Source organism: Rana temporaria, chromosome 8 (genome assembly GCF_905171775.1).
Source record: "Rana temporaria chromosome 8, aRanTem1.1, whole genome shotgun sequence".
In the NCBI taxonomy this organism is placed as follows: Eukaryota; Metazoa; Chordata; class Amphibia; order Anura; family Ranidae; genus Rana; species Rana temporaria.
The window spans coordinates 96277752-96297686 of record NC_053496.1 but is presented as its reverse complement, the minus strand read 5'-3'; the positions used below and the strand labels follow the sequence as shown (position 1 = coordinate 96297686).

The 19935-nt window shown below is 44.5% G+C and overlaps 1 protein-coding gene across 1 annotated transcript in view; it reads left to right on the top strand.

The window, feature by feature from the left end:
* Nucleotides 1-3136: 3136 nt before the first annotated feature.
* Nucleotides 3137-19935, top strand: part of NODAL (nodal growth differentiation factor) — a 28958-nt gene continuing 12159 nt past the window's right edge. Inside the window, exons 1-5 of the mRNA XM_040322187.1 lie at nucleotides 3137-3205; nucleotides 3307-3368; nucleotides 3606-4123; nucleotides 9809-10072; nucleotides 18182-18915. Of these exons, the coding sequence (XP_040178121.1) occupies nucleotides 3137-3205; nucleotides 3307-3368; nucleotides 3606-4123; nucleotides 9809-10072; nucleotides 18182-18915 (1647 nt within the window). The remainder of the gene's footprint in view (nucleotides 3206-3306; nucleotides 3369-3605; nucleotides 4124-9808; nucleotides 10073-18181; nucleotides 18916-19935) is intronic.

Here is a 19935-nt window from a genome sequence, read left to right as displayed (position 1 = left end):
TTTAAGTTTTGTGCTGCCCTAGACCTGACTAAACTTGTGCACCCCCTAATTTAAATATAACCCACCCCTTCCTGTCATGGCCACACCCCTTTCTGTTTAAAAATCACCTGGTCATCTGTAAACCACACCCCTTCCTCTTTAGGCTCCACCTCTTCCTCTTTGTACATTAAAAGTGGGTACCAAGTGCCTACTTGTAAGCTCCTTGAGGTCAGGGACCGATGTGAATGTACAATGCAGGCCTCAAAATTTCAAGTCATGAGACACTAGCCAGGCCTTAAGAGTTACTCCCCACCACTTGCCCCACCCAACCCCTATCCTGCCTCACCTCTAAACACGCTCTCGTAAAATTATCTCATGAAACAACACTGTAAGGCCCCTTTCACATGGGGTCGATCCCTTTTGATGGACACCACTAGCTCAGCAGGGATCGCTGCATTGATCCCCGCTGAGCAGGCAGATGACAGATCCGTCTCCGCTCACTGTGCGAAGACGGACCTGTCAGAGTCCCGCTCTCCTCTATGGGGAGATCGGATGTCACCATGGTTAGACCTCCCTCAGTCCCTACGATCAGTCATTTATAATGGCTGACAGGCCCTCTTACCAGACCCAGCGAAATAGCAGCAGTAATCCCTCCGGTTGGATGTTTAGAGGCATTGGTGGACTACAAGGTCCAGCATTTTACCATAGGGGCATTGGTGGACTGCAAGGCCCAGCATTTTACTACAGGACATTGGTGGACTACAAGGCCCAGCATTTTACTATAGGAGGCATTGGTGGACTACAAGGCCCAGCATTTTACTATAGGAGGCATTGGTGGACTACAAGGCCCAGCATTTTAGTCCCACCAATGTCTCCTATAGTAAAATGCTGGGCCTTGTAGTCCTCCAGGACTCCCTTTCCCTTATATCGGTCACCCCTTGATAGATCAGGGAACCCACCCATCAGTGTCCCCTTCCCCACAAAAGATCCCCATTAGACTGCCTTACCGAGAGCCGCTTTGAGCCAGGAAGTGTGGGAGCTGGAGTTTGGGGGTGGAGCTCCTCTACTGTAGTGTTGTTTTCCTTCCTTTCATTGTGTGGAGAGCCTTGGGGAGAAGTGTGTCGGCAAGACACAGGATTCAGGACACATCCAAACTGGTACACTCGCAGGGCTGCTGTTAGCAATTATTGGGACCCCATACAGCCATCCTCGTGGGCCCCCCACCCCCTGAGGATGGAAAGAGGTGGGGGAGGGAGGTGAGAAGGGTGAGAGAGAGGAGGAGGTGAGGGGGGGTGAGAGAGAGGGGTAAGAGAGAGAGGATTAGAAAAAGAGTGGTGGGTGGGAGAAAGGAGGAGGTGAGGGGGGAGAGAGAAAGGGGGGGGGTGAGTTGGTGGGGTTGAGTATGAGAGAGAGAGGATTAGAAAAAGAGTGGTGGGTTGGAGAAAGGAGGAGGTGAGGGGGGAGAGAGAGAAGGAGGGGGGGTGGGGTGAGAAAGAGAGAGGGGGGATTAGAGAAAGAGTGGTGGGTGGGAGAGAGGAGGTGAGCGAGGGAGAGTGAGAAAGGGGGTAAGCTGACACAGAGGAGGGAGCTGACACAGAGGAGGGGGGGTGTAAGCTGGCACAAAGGAGGAGGGAACAATGGAGGAGGGGGGGGTGACACAGAGCAGAGGAGGGGGGGTTACACAGAGCAGAGGAGGGGAGTGACACAGAGGAGGGGGTGACACAGAGGGTGGGTGACACAGGGCAGAGGAGGGGGGGTGACACAGGGCAGAGGAGGGGGGGGTGACACAGGGCAGAGGAGGGGGTGTGACACAGGGCAGAGGAGGGGGGTGTGACACAAGGCAGAGGAGGGGGGGTGACACAGGGCAGAGGAGGGGGGTGTGACACAAGGCAGAGGAGGGGGGTGACACAGAGGAGGGGGGGTGACACAGAGCAGAGGAGGGGGGTGACACAGGGCAGAGGAGGGGGGGTGACACAGGGCACAAGAGGAGGAGGGGGGTGACACAGGGCACAGGAGGAGGGGGGTGACACAGGGCAGAGGAGGAGGGGGTGACACAGGGCAGAGGAGGAGGGGGGTTACACAGGGCAGAGGAGGAGGGGGGTGACACAGGGCAGAGGAGGAGGGGGGTGACACAGGGCAGAGGAGGAGGGGGGTGACACAGGGCAGAGGAGGAGGGGGGTGACACAGGGCAGAGGAGGAGGAGGAGGGGGTGACACAGGGCAGAGGAGGAGGGGGGTGACACAGGGCAGAGGAGGAGGGGGGTGACACAGGGCAGAGGAGGAGGGGGGTGACACAGGGCAGAGGAGGAGGGGGGTGACACAGGGCAGAGGAGGAGGAGGGGGTGACACAGGGCAGAGGAGGAGGGGGGTGACACAGGGCAGAGGAGGGGGTGACACAGGGCAGAGGAGGAGGGGGGGTGACACAGGGCAGAGGAGGAGGGGGGTGACACAGGGCAGAGGAGGAGGAGGAGGGGGTGACACAGGGCAGAGGAGGAGGGGGGTGACACAGGGCAGAGGAGGAGGGGGGTGACACAGGGCAGAGGAGGAGGGGGGTGACACAGGGCAGAGGAGGAGGGGGGTGACACAGGGCAGAGGAGGAGGAGGGGGTGACACAGGGCAGAGGAGGAGGGGGGTGACACAGGGCAGAGGAGGGGGTGACACAGGGCAGAGGAGGAGGGGGGGTGACACAGGGCAGAGGAGGAGGGGGGGTGACACAGGGCAGAGGAGGAGGGGGGGTGACACAGGGCAGAGGAGCCCTCACCTCAGGAGACACACATCGTGAGGCAGGACTCCGGGAGCAAGCAGGCACAAATTATCGATTTAAATTCACAGTGCAGCCCCGCCCACACCTCCACATGACCCGCACCAGCTCCGCAGGGCCAGTCACAAACCCCCATGTCTACTACATCCCGCCCCGCACATCGTCCGTTCGGCCAATCACAGGGCACTGAGGCTCAGAGTGCATCTCAATGATAGACAGAGATGCGGCTGGCTGCGATCCGGCACATTCCACAAGACGATCGAATGTGTACCCGGGCACAGGTGGCAACCCCACGCACGGCTCCCTTGTTAGTCATGGCGCCCTGTGCGGGCGCACAACCCGCACACCGCAAAGGCCGGCCCTGATTACTGCAAACCATTGGAGTCTGGTGAGGAAGATGTTCAATATCTTGGCTCCCTTTGAAGAGATGACTTCAGCGAGTTGTTCAGATGTGTTTGCCTCTGATGTAATTCCTATAGTCACAGTGCTACAGAAAGTTTCATCAAAAGTGGATGAGGAGGGACGGGGTATCAAAACAATGACTTGTCTTGTCTTGCTGCTTTGCAGGAACGCTTCTCTGGTACTGAGCGAAACCCACTTTACTGTATCGCAACTTTACTAGATCCAAGGCAATGTTATTTTTTCTGCTATTAAATTAACTATAAAAAATAAGCTTTAAATTTGAAATGAATAATGAAATAAAAAATTATTAAATGTTGTTTAATATTTTAAAATGTAATAAAATAGAGTAATTTATCTTTATTTTAGTTATTTATTACATTTTTGGTGTACTCTGACAATTTATTTCCTAATTCACAGAAAGAATATGCTGCATTCATTCATTGTTGTTTTATTTTTAATTCTAGATATAAAGATCTATTTTTCTATAATGCAGACACTTCCAGGGAGGCAAAAGAAATACTGGAACTGCAAAACATTTCTAAAGAGGCAATTGTATCTGAGGACGAGCATGAAGAACCAGCTTCCAAAAGGCCTCATTGTGACCAGCTAGGCAGCAGTCTGGACAGTGTCTTTCCAGAAATTGCTGGTGGTGAAGGTTCATCTACATCTGAGAGCAGTGCTCCAAAAGCTGGAAGCTTACCTGAGAGAGAGCACTGTACCTCGTTCAGAGAAACCCCTGGAGTACTGGGCAGCTGCCAGGAAGCATTGGCTCTGCTCTCTACTACAGCGCATGCTTCTGTCACACTAATGCATGGGAACCTGCGATCTGGGACAGGAGCCAGCAGTGCCAGTACCAGCCATCAGTACCATCTCCACCAGCAGTACCCGCCAGCAGTACCAGTACCCACCAGCAGTACCAGTACCAGCCATCAGTACCGTCTCCACCAGCAGTACCCGCCAGCAGTACCAGTACCCACCAGAAGTACCAGTACCAGTCATCAGTACCAGTACCCGCCAGCAGTATCAGTACCCGCCAGCAGTAGCCGCCAGCAGTACCAGTACCCACCAGCAGTATCCGCCAGCAGTACCAGCCAGCAGTAACCACCAGCAGTTTCAGTACCAGCCAGCAATAACCACCAACAGTACCAGTACCCCGCCAGCAGTAACCTCTAGCAGTACCTGCAGGCAGTACCAGCCAGCAGTATCCACCAGCAGTACCAGTACCAGTCATCAGTACCAGTACCCACCAGCAGTATCAGTACCTGCCAGCAGTACCTGCCAGCAGTACCAGTACCCACCAGCAGTAGCCGCCAGCAGTACCAGTACCAGCCAGCAGTAACCGCCAGCAGTACCAGCCAGCAGTAACCACCAACAGTACCAGTACCCGTTAGCAGTAACCTCCAGCAGTACCAGCAGGCAGTACCAGCCAGCAGTACCCACCAGCAGTACCAGTACCAGTCATCAGTACCAGTACCCACCAGCAGTATCAGTACCTGCCAGCAGTACCTGCCAGCAGTACCAGTACCCACCAGCAGTAGCCACCAGCAGTACCAGTACCAGCCAGCAGTAACCGCCAGCAGTACGAGTACCAGCCAGCAGTAACTGCCAGCATTACCAGTACCAGCCAGCAGTAACTGCCAGCAGTACCAGCCAGCAGTAACCACCAACAGTACCAGTAACCTCCAGCAGTACCAGCCAGCAGTACCCAACAGCAGTACCAGCCCTGGAGGACAGCCAGCAGCCACAAGCCATAGCAAATGAATGGACGAGAACTGGACAGCCGCACTCCAAAATCACTTAAAAAGTTGTCTTTTTATTTTTCAACTGCACAAACAGTCACTGCAAACCATGACTAAGCACTGACTGTAAGTGCAAAACGCGTCGGCCATACTGTATCTTGTTGGTTTGCAGTGACTGTTTGTGCAGTTGAAAAATAAAAAGACTACTTTTTTAAGTGATTTTGGAGTGCGGCTGTCCAGTTCTCGTCCATTCATTTGCTATCATTAGCATTGCCAGCACCTTGGTGGTTCAACAACCCTTGATTGCTTACGGGGCTCACCTGAAGCGGTGAGATATCTGTCTGTTAGCCACAAGCCATAACCACCTAGGGGACAGCAGCAACCAGCTGTAGCAATCCTGAGAAAGAAGTGAAGTCAGTTGAGGTGCAGGTAAACCGCTGTGCATCAGTGTGAAAGCAGCCTTAGGCCCCTTTCACATGATCGGTCAGATCGTGTCTGCCTGTCTGTTTTTCAGGCGGACCCAATCGGACCCTCCATTCACCTCTATAGAGCGGCAGATGTAAACAGACTCATCTCTGTTTATACCCGCCTATCTGCAATCTGATCTGCTTAAAAAATCAAGGGGATCTGTGCCCTTCTGTCTGGGCGGATCGGAGGGCCCTTAGGGTAGAGTGGGCTGAGTCTGCGTCTGCTCTACATATGCAGAGTGGACAAAGACCATCCACCCACTACGCTCATTGTGGCCTGCAACCGGTTACCAAGTCGCTAAAGTAGCCCTCGCCCCTCAAAAGGTTGGGCACCCCTGATCTAGCCCATACTATTGTTTATATTTTGTACTTGTAGCACTACCCCCGAAGGAGCTACTGGCTTAGATTTGGGTCTGCCGTTACCTTACTGTTCACCATGTTTATCCTAGGGGTCCTTCTTGAAGAGTTACAAATGTCCACACCAACACTTGGTTTCCTTTGCTGCAAACATTTTATTAACAAGTTCATTTAGAGGGACAGAGGGTTAGTGGAGATTCAGATACCTTGCTTTGCCGATTTTGGGTATAATCTTGGATCCAGAGTGCAACTGTCCCACATTGGATTCGGCAAACACCGGATAGGCCATTCTCACTGGTCTAGCAGCTGGTGCGAAGCTTGCTCAACAGTCTCTGCCACATACTTGATGAATACTGTCGAGTCGTTACAGGGTCCTCTGCCACAGGACATGGGCGTCCGCTGAAATTTTTTCAGGGGGGGGGGGCGCTTCGGCAGCGGCGATACACAGTCGCATTTAACCCTTTCTTCAAACGCTAGCGGGGGTTAAAAGCGCTTTACCGATAATGTGGCCAGTTGGCAGTGTGAAATAGCTCTTGAGATAATTCAGCTTCACACCATGCCCATATAAATATAGCTAAGAGAATGTACAGACCCCCCTTCAGCTCAGATAGACCCCACCATTCTGCACAGACCCATCCATTCTGCACAGACCTTCCCATTCAGCACAGACCCCTCCTTCAGTACAGATGGACCCCCTTTAAGCACAGATCCCCCTTCAGCACATATGGACCCTCCCTTCAGCACATATCCCCCCTTCAGTACAGACCCCCCTTCAGCACAGATGGACCCCCCATTCAGCACAAATGGACCCACCCTCCCCCCATCCCATTTAGTACCTCAGATCAGCCATCAGCGCAGCACAGGCAGCAGGTTCCCTCCCCCTATGTACACATAAACACTGGAGGGGGAGGCGGCTTCACTCTGCTTGCTGCGCCTGTGTGACTGCTCAGACAGCCTGCGGCCGCGAGACTCTTCTACACCTTCTCGATTTTCCAGGGGGGGTCAATTGCCCCCCCTTGCCCTATGGAGCGGATGCCCATGCCACAGGATCATGTAACTACGCAAACACTTTGCAAAGTTCCAAAGAAAGTTTACACAGTTCACGGTACTAGAATCTTTAAGCCAAGCCGGCCGCACTGTGAGGTACATTGGTCATGACGCATCCTCTAATTGAATCATCAATTATTCGGCTCCTTCCTGCAGAGAAGACAGCACAGGACCATCCCTGGACCAGTAGGCCCCCAGAAACTTCTGGGCCTACTTCGGTAGCAGGTGCCTCGGGTCAGAAGGCCCCAAGACCAAACAGTTGCTAATACATCCCTGAGGCCAGGAGGGCCACCAGGTCAGGATCGGAAGACCCCGCCAGAACGGCGTCTGCCCCTTAGGTACCCCTCCCCAGAATGCACAGCGGCAGGGACCACGCCACTGAGCTGCTTCTGGGCATGAGGCACCCAATACACCCAGCCCATTGCAATTCCAACCTTGACCTCTGGTGAGAGCGACACCCACAGTCACGTGGAAGATGCGCAACACTGCCAAGCTGGAACAGAGACCCATAATTTGGTATGAAAATCTGAGAAAAACTACAGCTCAGTTAACTGAATTTACAAAATAGCGCCTACGCAACAGGAGCAGGGCGCTGCATACTGATTTTCAATTTGCACTTTTGGTTGTGTGATTTTACAATTGTTATTTATTGTTGTTTTTATTAATATATTTTATTGTTGTAAAATATATTTTTTCATTTATAAAAATGTTCTGTGAAATTTTTTGACCTTTTTTGCAAGTTTGTCATAAGCAAATAAAACCGTATTATTCTTTTATAATCTCTTGGGTTACAGTTCTTCGTAATTATAAAGAAGATATCATTAGTCTGTATTGCGCTTTGAAAACTGTCACATGACATTCAAAAAAAAGTATCGGTAATTGTCAAGTACTTGAAAAAAGTATTGGGACTTGTACTCGGTCTTAAAAAAGTGGTATCGGTGCAACCCTATTTTCCACAGTCCGTGATGATTTGGGGAGCCATGTCATCTGCTGGTGTTGGTCCACGGTGTTTTGTCCAAAGTCAGCACAGCCCTCTACCAGGAAATTCTAAACACTTCATGCTTCCCTCTGCTGACCAGCATTATGGAGATGCTGATTTTATTTTGTAGCAGGACTGCCAAAAGTACCAATACCTGGTTTAATGATCATGGTATCAACAACCATTTACCAATCTCATGCTGAACAGTGAACATCTTGTTACATATTTCTATGCCCACTATTTAAAGCATTGCAGCTATGTTTTTGAATTAATGTTTTTCACTGTATATGCTTTTTGAGGTAAACTTCCCATGTAAGGAAGTGATAAGACACTGTTAATAGTTTTGAAACAACATAGAAGCAGCTATAAGAGTAGAGTAGAATCCTGAATTTACTGTAATGTCTGGTACACACTACAGTTTTGTTTTGTGCAACCCGACAGCTCCGGTTGGGAGGCACAGTACTAACCATGTGAGGTTAGTCCATCTATTTCCCCCCGCTGAGTTGACCCCCCCTCCTGCCAGAACACTGCGATCAGCGCTCTCTGCTATTGGCTGAGAGCACTGATCTTGAGTCGAATGGCTGCTGGTTTCCCAGCATGCACGTCCGACAGAAGCCGGCCAAACTTTTGTCGGACAGACGGACTTTAAGCCCTGGTTCACACTGGTGCGCTTTGACATGCGATTTGACATGTCGGCAATGGCACTGCCCTAATCAGGGCGATGCCGCATCTGCGGCGCTGCACAGATTTCAAAAAGTTGTTTCTGTACTACTTTTTGCGAATTTGGCATGCGATTTACATTGAGATCTGTGCAGAAACTGGGATTGAAAAGCGGAAGTGAAATCGTGCGAGTTCAACTGAACTCACTCGGCTTCATTCCCGCAGCCCAGTGTGGACCTGGGCTCACACGGCCAGTATTTTTTGTACTGGCAAATGTGTCCCGACATTCTGCCCATGTGTACGGGGCTTAAGTTGGGCTTGGTAATTAATCAAAGGAACATTAATTATGCTACTATGTGGTTGCTATATGAATCCCCATTATTAAATTCACCCCTTAAAGTGGTTGTAAACGCACAAAAAAAAAAACCCTGCAAGACAAAGGCATAATGAGCTAGTATGCATAGCACCTTAGATCAATGCCCCGCATCGGTCCACGTACTCTGTTCCAGTCGGTGACATCACTCCCAGAGTTATTTACGAGTATCGCGTGCTCCGGCGCTGTGATTGGCTGGAGCTGCAATGACGCGGGAGCCGCTGGTAACGGCACGCCAGCTGAAGCAACTGCACGAACAAACCGTTGCTTCAGTGCGCATGTGCCGATGACGTTGGCACATGCTGATACAGGGGATATCTCCTAAACCAAGCAGGTTTAGAAGATATCCATGGTAGCTACAGGTAAGCCTTATTATTGTAAAGCCCCGTACACACAGTTGGACCTTTGTCTGACCAAAATCACATCAGAATTCTGATGGAATTCCATTGGAGTAAAAGAGAACATGTTCTCTATCTAAACTCTAACGGAATTCATCGGAATTTCCAATGGAAATAATCGGATGGGGCATACACACGGTCGGAATTTCCGATGAAAAAAGTCTGTCTGCCTTTTTCCATCGGAAATTCTGATCGTGTGTACGGGGCATACGGGTTTACAACCACTTTAATGAAAATGTTATTAAAACAATCCCGCTCATATATATTTCAAGTTAGAAAGTCGTACGCATTTTTGAAACACTTTCTTTTCCAGCTGTTAAATAATGAGGTATTAATAAATAATCCTTGTACTTATTATTTTTTTTGTGTTTAATTCAGTGGATGAAGCCTTATGATGGAAATTACGTCAATTATATTAACTTCCCTAAACCATATTGGCAAACAGAGTGAATGATCTGGGCAAAGGTGTTACTTTTTCTTGGCTTCCAATAGGCTTAGGCTGAATGACCAGCTAATAGACTTTTGAATATGCATAAGCCATTCAGACCAAGCCAATAAAAAGCTGTCCTCATTGTACTCTGTCAGTAAAGCCAGTCCACACACATACAGGGATACAATGTCTGTCCTTTTCTATTATATTCTGATAGTGCTACTCATACCTGGAGCAGCTAACTACCTTGCAAGGAACTATCCTAGAGATCAGCCAGCCAGTCTACAAGTATTTGGCAATAGGACAGAAGATACAGCGAGCAAGAGTGCAGTCCCTCCTGAACTACCCAACTTTATGATGAGTCTCTACCAAAATTTTCATCGCTTAGAGACCAGAGAGGGTACAGAGCTAAGATCCACACCACAACAAAGGTCTCCATCTAGTCCACAGGCTGATATTATCAGAAGTCTAGCTGCTAAAGGTAAGATAACCAACTCTTTTTATAATATCTGTTTTCAAAAAAACAAAAAAAATCAAATCAAAGTATTAGCTCTACACTGACCAGTTATTTTTGGGTTATATGAATAATAATACTATTAGTTCTATCACTAGGGTTAATTCTAAGGTGTATATAAAAAAAAATAATGGCATTTCACACTGCTGTTATAAATACAGTATAAATTAACATACCAGCTACAGTATTTAAAAAAAAAATTGGTCTATATCATAAGCAAAATAAAACTACATTTTAACACTTTAAATATAATATTCTATTATAAATTATCATTCCAATCCAGAAGACAGCCAGTGCAATACTTGAATCAGTTACAGCTTGTAAATATCAGGGCATATATCAATTTTCTCCTGGACCTCGGTGAATGTGGCGAAGATTCCCTTTGAAAAAAATTCTCATTTTAAGTGCAAGGGGGAAAAAAAATGTTTTTTTCCATACATGATTGGATGAAACCAGGAGGATTGAAAGAAACATTCCCTTGCAAAATGAATAGCATATTTGTCTTTAGTAAATTAATCCCATTGCTGGCTACTATGGACATGATTCCAACCACTGTGCACTGGTATCCAAAAAGGCAATGATTAATGCTTAGTTCCCTAACGATGTGGAAAATTAGAACATTTTAAATGGCCTGATGTGTTTTTCTAGCATGCTGGAAAATATCTTTGATTAACTTTTGGTTGTGTCATATCCCATCTTTACTTAAATTACCTCTTTTTGAAAGAGTTGCATTAGAAGCAAAATGTGTCCTGCATATATATAATCAACCTTATACTATGGAGCTGGACTTATGCTGGCCATACACTATACGACTGTCGTTCGGACAGTTCATTTGTTTTTCGAACAGTTAATGGGCACAAAATTGATAATCGTTGGGAAGTTTTTGAGCCGAAAAAACGAGGGACAAGTTTGGAAATTTTCTGCCAAATGAACGATAAATCGGAAGGTTAATGTGTTTCCCGTCCAAACTTTCTGCACTAGGTATATGTAAAAATAACAAACCAATTTTTTTTTATTTATGTCCACTGAACGATTTATCGGTCATTACATGATGGCAATATCGTTTGCGCTCACAGCCGAAAGTTCGTTTTTTGAAAGTTCGTTCGGACGATTTTTCGTAGAGTGTATGGCCAGCATAAGTCAAGGAACTCACATATGGCAGTCGTTATTGAAGAATAATTGCCTCAAACAGGTGTTGCATCCATGTTTGTATTTTCCAAGCAGAATGCAGGGATTGCACATGTACCCCTTGCACTGGTCTCTTAGCATTGATAAAACCATTTATATTAGACAAAAAAAATCCTGTGACCGTTCCCTTGAGGTGAGCTGGATAGGACACGGGTATAACGATTGTTACAGATCCTTTGGAAATAATCTGGATTGGGTAATGAATATCTATGAGCACTTAAGCGGTTAAGCAGAACTAACTAATTAATTTGGAGTAATTGGGTGGGAAGTTCAATGAGCGATAAAGGTGTTAATGAAAGTGTGTGTTAATAGTGTTACATTTAGCATTAGCAAGCCCTGCTACTGTATGTGTTTGTACAATGTGCATGGATTACTACGTATAGTATGTCACTGCCAGATTGCATAACCTGGGTATTGTATGGGCTTTTAACAAATGTATTTCTGTTAAGGCAGGCTTACCATAGAGTGCCAGATACCAAGGGCAACTAAAATACCCGTCTGCCTTCAGAACACTAAATGTCACAACGGGTCCTATTCTGTCACATACAGGTGTCTGTATGTCTTTGACTAAATGATCAGCTGCCAAGGTTTCTAGAACATTGTTAGAACTAGAAGCTGTATATTTTAAAGTGGAACTAAATCTTCTATCCTTTACAGCTAAGGAAGCTGCCATCTTAGCCCCTGCTTTATCTGCAGGTGCCATGGTGCTCCACATGTGATAAGTTATGACAGCAGCCATTTGATGCCCCCACGGTTTGGTTGGGAGACCAACCAAATGGGACGTTTATCATTCATGGCATGCCTTTTAATGTAATTTGGAAACCCTTAAATTATTGGGTTTAGTTCCTCCTAAAGTCTTGTATACTAACCAAATATTGCTCAGATGCTATCCAAATGCATAGAATTCATGTCATTTTTGCTAGTCTTTCAAAAAGGTAATTGTTAAACTAAATATTTTAAATATAATCAATAAGTAGTTGTAATCTCTGTTTCTTTTACTAGTCTATGGACAGGTATATAGTCTGATCAAAAGAGAGACAATATTTACCATTGTTTATCTAAACATAAAAAATAAATCACATTATTATTATCACATTATATACAATATCACATTATTCTTGCCTAGCTTTCCAAACAAATGCGTTTCATGCCATATTGGCTTTTCTATTTAAAATTTCCATACATCCACAATTTTTGGGGCTCAGAGTCTTGAGTTATATAACATTTAGAACTAATTTACATTTGTGTGGTTCTTTAATGCATGTTATGTCTCGCATTAAGATGTTCGTAATGGCAGGTCTTTGAAATCAAACTTTGAAACAAAAATTTCCAATCATTGGATGTCACAAAATTTCTGTCGCAACACACTACATTGTAGCCTGTTGCAATGCCTTTGTGTAATGGGGTGACTTTTAAAATTATTAGCATTGCGATGCATGAAGGCTTGTAATGTGCATTGCAGTAACACACGTGATGATGCAACGCACAGATGGAAATTGGTCCTAACACTGGCCATAGATGGATCAAATCTCAGTTGGTTCAGCAGGGACTGGCTTAGGCCCCGTACACACAGCCGAGGAACTCGACGTGCCAAACACATCGAGTTCCTCGGCCAGTTCAGCCCTGAAGCCGCCGAGGAGCTCGGCGGGCCGAGAGCTCCCATAGAACAACGAGGAAATAGAGAACATGTTCTCTATTTCCTCGTCGAGCTCCTCGTCGGCTTCCTCGGCCGAAAGTGTACACACGACCAGTTTCCTCGGCAGAATTCAGCCAGAAACTCGGTCGGAAGCTGAATTCTGCCGAGGAAACTGGTCGTGTGTACGGGGCCTGAGATTTGATCCATCTATGGGCAGGCTTGGTTGTACTCAAGTCGATCTGTTGACTTATGCTGGCCAGACATTATACAGTTTTCTTATTCAATTTCCTTTAGATTTATCTTTAACTATATAGTCCCAGGGCGTGCCTGATTGCATAGAAATTAAAAGTGTTTAGTTTGACCTCATATTATATGGTTTTGGTAAATCTAAAGGAAAATTGTACAAAAATGCATAATATATGGCCAGCCTTAGTTGGATAAATAACTATTGTGTCTGTGGGTGATCAGAAACAAATGGTATTAGTTTTGTACCAGACAGTCATATAGATATATAGTATTACAATTTTGCTTTGATGTCTCAGAAGGGCTGTGCAGACTATGTTTAAATCTCTGTATCAGACACACTTCACAAGCACTCATTACACTGAACACTAATACACATCCTTTTCATAGCTTGTCTGAGTGTCTCTTTATTAGAAGACTGCTAGCCAACCTTAGGAGTCTTCATCAGTATTGTCCTTTTCAGAGCTTATAGTCATTGAATAGGGACGTAGGTCAGACAGCCCTATAGAAATCCCAAAAGACAGGCAGTCCTGCAATCCACATCTTGCACAGAAGTACAGACATGATTGAATTACTTTAGTTGTACTCAAGTATATTCAAAAAAAAGTTGAATTATTTTTATAAAAAGATTGTTCTGGAAATCCTGAACAATCATGCACACTCTGAATCAATATAGAAAGTTATTGTTAAATGCAAAAATTTGGACAAAACATGTGACACTGCAAATGCCCATCCAGGATTTTTTTTCTTAGAATTAGGAAAAAAATGAATAGAAATTTATTGAATATAGTAGGCGTGTTCAGGGTTAAAGTTGGCTCCAAAAAAGTGTTGGATGAAACAGTGAAGTGTTTACATTATACACTGGTTTGGGTGTACGTTTGCTTTAGGCTGCTTTCATACTTAGATCGGATGCAACTGACAGCAGGGGTCCAGTGCATCCCTGTTCTCCGTTTCAGGACCCCTGTGCAATCCGCTCTGCAGCTGCCACAGAGGAGTGTGAACCGGCTCAATTGAGAGTCAGGCACACTCTCCTGACATGGGAATTGGATGCAGGGAAACCCTCATCCAATTCGCACTAGTGTGAACCCAGGCTAAGACCCATTTACATATGTGTGGGGCATTAAGGTGTGTTATGTTGCAACCGATGTTGTTAATTAGGGATGAACTTCGTATTCGAGTCGAACTTATGTTCAACTCAAACATCGTATGTTCGATCGTTTGTCGAAATACGAACAAAACGGGTCGTTCGCGCCAAATTCGAGTTACGTTTTACAGACCATAATTCACTGCGGCATCGCTGGCTGATGATTGGCCAAGCATGCACTATGACCCGCATGCTTGGCCAATCACAGCTTGCAAAAAACGGAGAGCCATAATTGGCCAAAGCCAGGGTGGCTTTGGCCAATTATGGCTCAGGGGGTTTAGTACACGCCCCACACTATAAAAGGCCGCCTGCAGGTCGGCCTTGTGTAGTGTGTTGCGGTGGTTGAGAGGACAGAGAGAGTGTCATTTTTTACAGGTAGATAGAGCAGGCAGGCAGGCAGGCTAGTCAGTTAATGTTACAGTGTGTAGAGGATATATATACATCCCAGGTGTTGTACATATATTTATACACTGTATAGTTTAGCTAGATCAGTTCTTCCTAATTTACTGGCAGGCAGGTGATTGTGCTAGCTGCAGTACGTTGTTTATTGCCTGTGTCCTCTGTAGTTTGCATCTAAAGCTACTTGGTGTGTACTGGCCGTACGCTCTTTAGTTTGCACCTAAAGATTCAGGAGCAGTGATTTTAATGATGCTTAAATGAAAATAAATAAATAAATGAAAAATTCATTAAAATATTGTACCTGCTGGGTGTTTATAGTATACCTGTGAAAATGTCTTTGAGAACCCGGGTCTTGCCCCAGGGAACATGTATCAATGGAAAAAAAGTTTTAAAAACTGCAGTTTTTTCAGGAGTCCTGAAAAAAACGACAGTTTTTAAAAAGTTTTTTCCATTGATACATGTTCCCTGGGGCAAGACCCGGGTTCTTAAAGACCTTTTTACGACAATAACTTGCATATTAGGCTTTAAAATTAGCACTTTTGAATTCAAACGTTCAAGTCCCATAGAAGTCAATGGGGTTCTAAATGTTTGTGCGAACGTTTGGTCCGTTCGAAGGTTCTGGTGTGAACCGAACGGGGGGGTGTTCAGCTCATCCCTATTGCTAATCATTATGGTGTGCTACAAAACAGGTGCCACTCAAAATTAATGGAACTGCATTGCACCAGTGCATGTAATGCACATTACCATGTATTGTGGTAATGTGGGTATTACCACTATGCAAAATGTAATCCAGCCATTGTAAATACGTTTTTAATGTATATTTATAAAACATATATTTTAATAACATGTGTCTGACCGTATAACATGTCAGTTCATCTTTCTCTCTTCTTGCCTAATTTTACTTTGTGCTAAAGTAAAACTCCATACAAAACAGTTTTTGTTTGTTTGTTTTTAAGTGATTGTTACCCTAAAAAAAAATACCTGGCTGATCCTGACCACGGTTTATCAAGACTGCTGACCCTTGACACTGTGATCAGTTTACATGCATCTGTCATATGCAGCTCTTCTGTCCTCCTCTGTCCTCTCCCCCTCCCTCCCTCCCTGCCTGTCTGCTCCTGTGTCAGTGCAGGATTATATGAAATTATAACCGTGGGTTAACAACCATTTTAAGTAAAAAAGGTATAGATGCTCTGTTGTGTTTTTACTGCTGTCTGTGTCCATGTTAGGAAGATATCCCTTCCCAGAGAAGGGTAGTCATTGGTGAACAGTTGGTCAATGGAGAAGAGATTATTGGGTTGATTAACTAAAACCGGAGAGTGCAAAATCTGGTGCAGCTCTGCATAGAAACCAATCGACTTCTAACTTCAGTTTATACAATTAAGCTGATTGGTTTCTATGCAGAGCTGCACCAGATTTTGCATTCTCCAGTTTTAGTAAATCAACCCCAATATTTTGCACCTGGGCTGTAAAGACTAGTCAAAATATTTCAAACATTTAGCCCATTTTTATTATTCTCAGCCGAAAACAATATTAACAGCTTTGAGTAAAGCCTTCTACAGAAAAAGTGAATACCTTTTGGGGAAAAAAACACATCTGCAATTCTGCATTGTCTTTGTATATGCAGCTCTTTGGGGTTGGTTTACTAAACCTGGAGAGTACAGAATCTGGTACAACTGTGCATGGTATCCAATCAGCTTCTAACTTCAGTTTGTGTGTTAAGCTTTAACAAAAAAACCTGATTGGTTTCTATGCAGATCTGCACCAGATTTTGCACGCTCCAGTTTTAGTAAATCCTTCCCTATGTGCTTCTATTATAAAAACAGTAGTCAAAGTATTTGTAACTTTTGCCAATATCCAAACTTTTCAAGCATTATTTGCCCACTACAAGGATTACCTAAATGATAACGATTGTGCGGGTTGTTTAGAACGTGTTTGTCACTCTTTACAGTTGCAAAAAAAGGAAGTGTGAAGACAGCCCCTACAAGCATAAATTTACACCTTGCCTAAATCAAATTAGCAAAAACTAATCCTTACAGCTACTAATACAAATGAGGTACACAAGAGAAGATGAGATGCAACAGGAGATTAGAACTGGGTGATATAACAGGAACACGCCTGAATGGGAACTTCCATCATACAATATTGGTAAATATTTACTAGAGCTAGTTAATAAACACACAGGGAACAATATTTTGAGACTCTAATATAATGTCTGGTACACATGATGATCATCAGGTTTTTTTTTTTTTGCATGTTAATCTCATTTAAAAAATTAAGCGGTTATGAAAATTCTCGTATGATAGAATAAAAATTCAGAAGTGATGTAATATGTTGTATTGTATTTTCGGACACAAACTGTACAGATTGAATGAAAATCGTACAATCTGATATCGTACGAGAAATTTGCATGCCTGTCTCATTGAATAATATTGGATGAACTGCCATGATCGGTTCTCGAAAGCTGTGCGGTAACGATCAGATTATTCTACGATCGCTTCATAAGCTGTATATTTTGTTCAATTTCCTTATCGTGTGTATTGCCCATACGGCTAAGTTTACACTTGTGGTTGGCAGGGCAGTAAGAACATGCATTTAAGCTGCATATTTACCACCCCTCTAGTAACCCCCCCTTAAGCTGTAAAGACAGACGGACAGTGTTGTATACTTGCCACAGCCACTACGTTGTTTGATGGTGCAACAAGTTTGAAAAGATAGGTTTAGAAACCCATTTTCTATTCGTATGGCTGGCCATACTTTATACAGTCTTCTTATTCAATTTTCTTTAGATTTACCTTCAACTATGTAGTGCAAGGGCCTGCCTGATTGCATACAAATTTAATGTGTGTAGGTTTAAATTCGTATTATATTGATTTTGGTAAATCTAAAAGAAAACTGTATAATGTATAGCCATTCTAGATAAAAAATATAACCACCACCGCCCTATAAATGTGTTGAGTACAATATTATTGGTCTTGCTTTAGTGAGAAGAATGCACAGATTCTCCTAGCATTGGTGTTCGCATTGAGAAACCAGATTGCTTTTCAATTTTTTTTGACAGGCGGAGAGGAGGCAATGTTACCTCCTCAGCACCTGTTCTAACCCTGTAAAGCCTACACCACTGCACCACAACTGCATGCATTTCCAATTGCAAGGTAGTTGCAGTGCAGCCCCATTCACTGGAATGGGTCCGCTTCATTGGGAATACTGCCCACCATACGTTAAAGGGGGTAACATTTTTACCCTGTCCCAAAAGTAAAGCAGCACAACTGTGGCATGTGTGCAGTCTTGTCCAGCTGCCTTTGCAGTTTAAGGGGGTGTGGATGCAGGGGGACAGTAAACACACCTCAACTGCCTATTTTTACCACTCTCCAAACAAAAGTGTAAAGGAACCCTTAATGATAATCATGCTTTTGTTTTAGTGGCACATCTTAGTTATTTAACTTTTCTTTACTATCTTTTTATTCAGAATTCGAACAAGTTGGCAAGAGATGTATTCTAGTCTTTGACTTCTCATCTCTCAGTCATGATGAACAACTTCAGTTTGCAGAGGTGCGATTTGGGAAAGATACATTAACAAAAATGCACAGTGATGGGATGCCACTCAACATTGACATTTTCCATCAATACTACACATGCCAGGATTCTCAGGAGCAATGCCAGAATTATGTCTACTTGGGCTCAACTACCTGTGAAAATGGGGCCTCAGAAAGCCGGATAGTGGTGGATGTTACAGCAATGGTCCATAAGTGGTTTCAAATTAACTATAAAGCTGACTATAACACAGCTGTTCATCTCAAGAGGAGATACAAGGAACAAAAGCCTGAGGATCAGCAGGTGCTGATGTTTGTATATTCCAATGTGCCCAAGAAGGAAAGGTCTTCCGTGACTGCGACCCTCTTGCTAGATGCAGCACATTCTAAATATCTAACCACAATTCCATTCTTGATAAACAAATCTACATCAAGAAGACGAAGAAGAAGCCACATGATCAGGGATCGTGTCATTGGCATAAAACAAGCCCCACTAGCTGACAGTAAAATAGATCTTTGTAGAAGAGTGGACTTCATTGTGGACTTCAGAATGATTGGCTGGGATGCCTGGATCATTCACCCCAAAAAATTTAACGCCTATCGGTGTGAAGGTACCTGTCCAAGCCCTGTGAATGAAAGTGTCAAACCAAACAATCATTCATATTTGCAGGTAAGAGCTTATTTTTTTACTCTATGTATAGTCCTAATGTCATTAGCATTGGATAGGCAAGCACTGGCATTTGCCAGATGGGCTGGTGTGGCTTTAAGTAAGTATTTAAGGGTTGATACAAGCTCTGGTGGCCGGCTCAAATCTTTTCAATCTACGTGCACAATCTTTACTTTTGCCCTGCTTATGCTACACTCAATCACTAATAAAGATAAGGAAGAAGTAAGTGAGAAATCTGCCCATGCTTGAACACACTGGGGGAGATTTCCATAAGTTGGTGCGCTTAGAATCTGGTGCAGCTAGCAGTGCACTGTTGCCAATAAACTTCTAACTTCAGCTTGTTCAATTAAGCTTGGGCAATAAAACTTGGAAGCTGATTGGTTTCTCTGCAGAGCTGCACCAAATTTAGCACTTTCCTATTTTTAGTAAATAACCATTACTTTTTTTGGCTGCACTGTGTCTTGAGAAACAAGAGAAAGAGTTATGCAGTCATGGTAAAGAGATTTTTCTATCAAGCCAATTCATAGTAGCACTGTATATATTTGAATGTGTTCATTATCATTCCTTAGCTCTAGTCAGCTGGCTATACAATGGACTCGTTTTCATTTTCAGAACATTTATTCTGTTTTCTAAATATTAATGTGATCAAATCACTGATCATTTTCAATTGTAATGAGAAAATTTGAAGGCACAGGTTGGAAATTTTTTATTGAATAAACAAATTTCTAACAATGTGTGTGGTTTTCTTTCGGGAAATTCCATTTATCCCAAAATCAATTGTTAAATACAAATGCAATTTTGAACAGCATTTCCTGGTGCATCTTGGAAGCATACAATGGGTTGTGACTCCGCCCCCACAATCTGATAGGACTGGTTAAAGTGGAGGTTCACCCGGAAATGTTAATTTTTAACATTAGATTCATGCTCATTTTGTCAAGGGGAATCGGGTAGTTTTTTTAAAAACGAAGCAGAACTTACCGTTTTAGAGAGCGATCTTCTCCGCCGCTTCCGGGTATGGGCTGC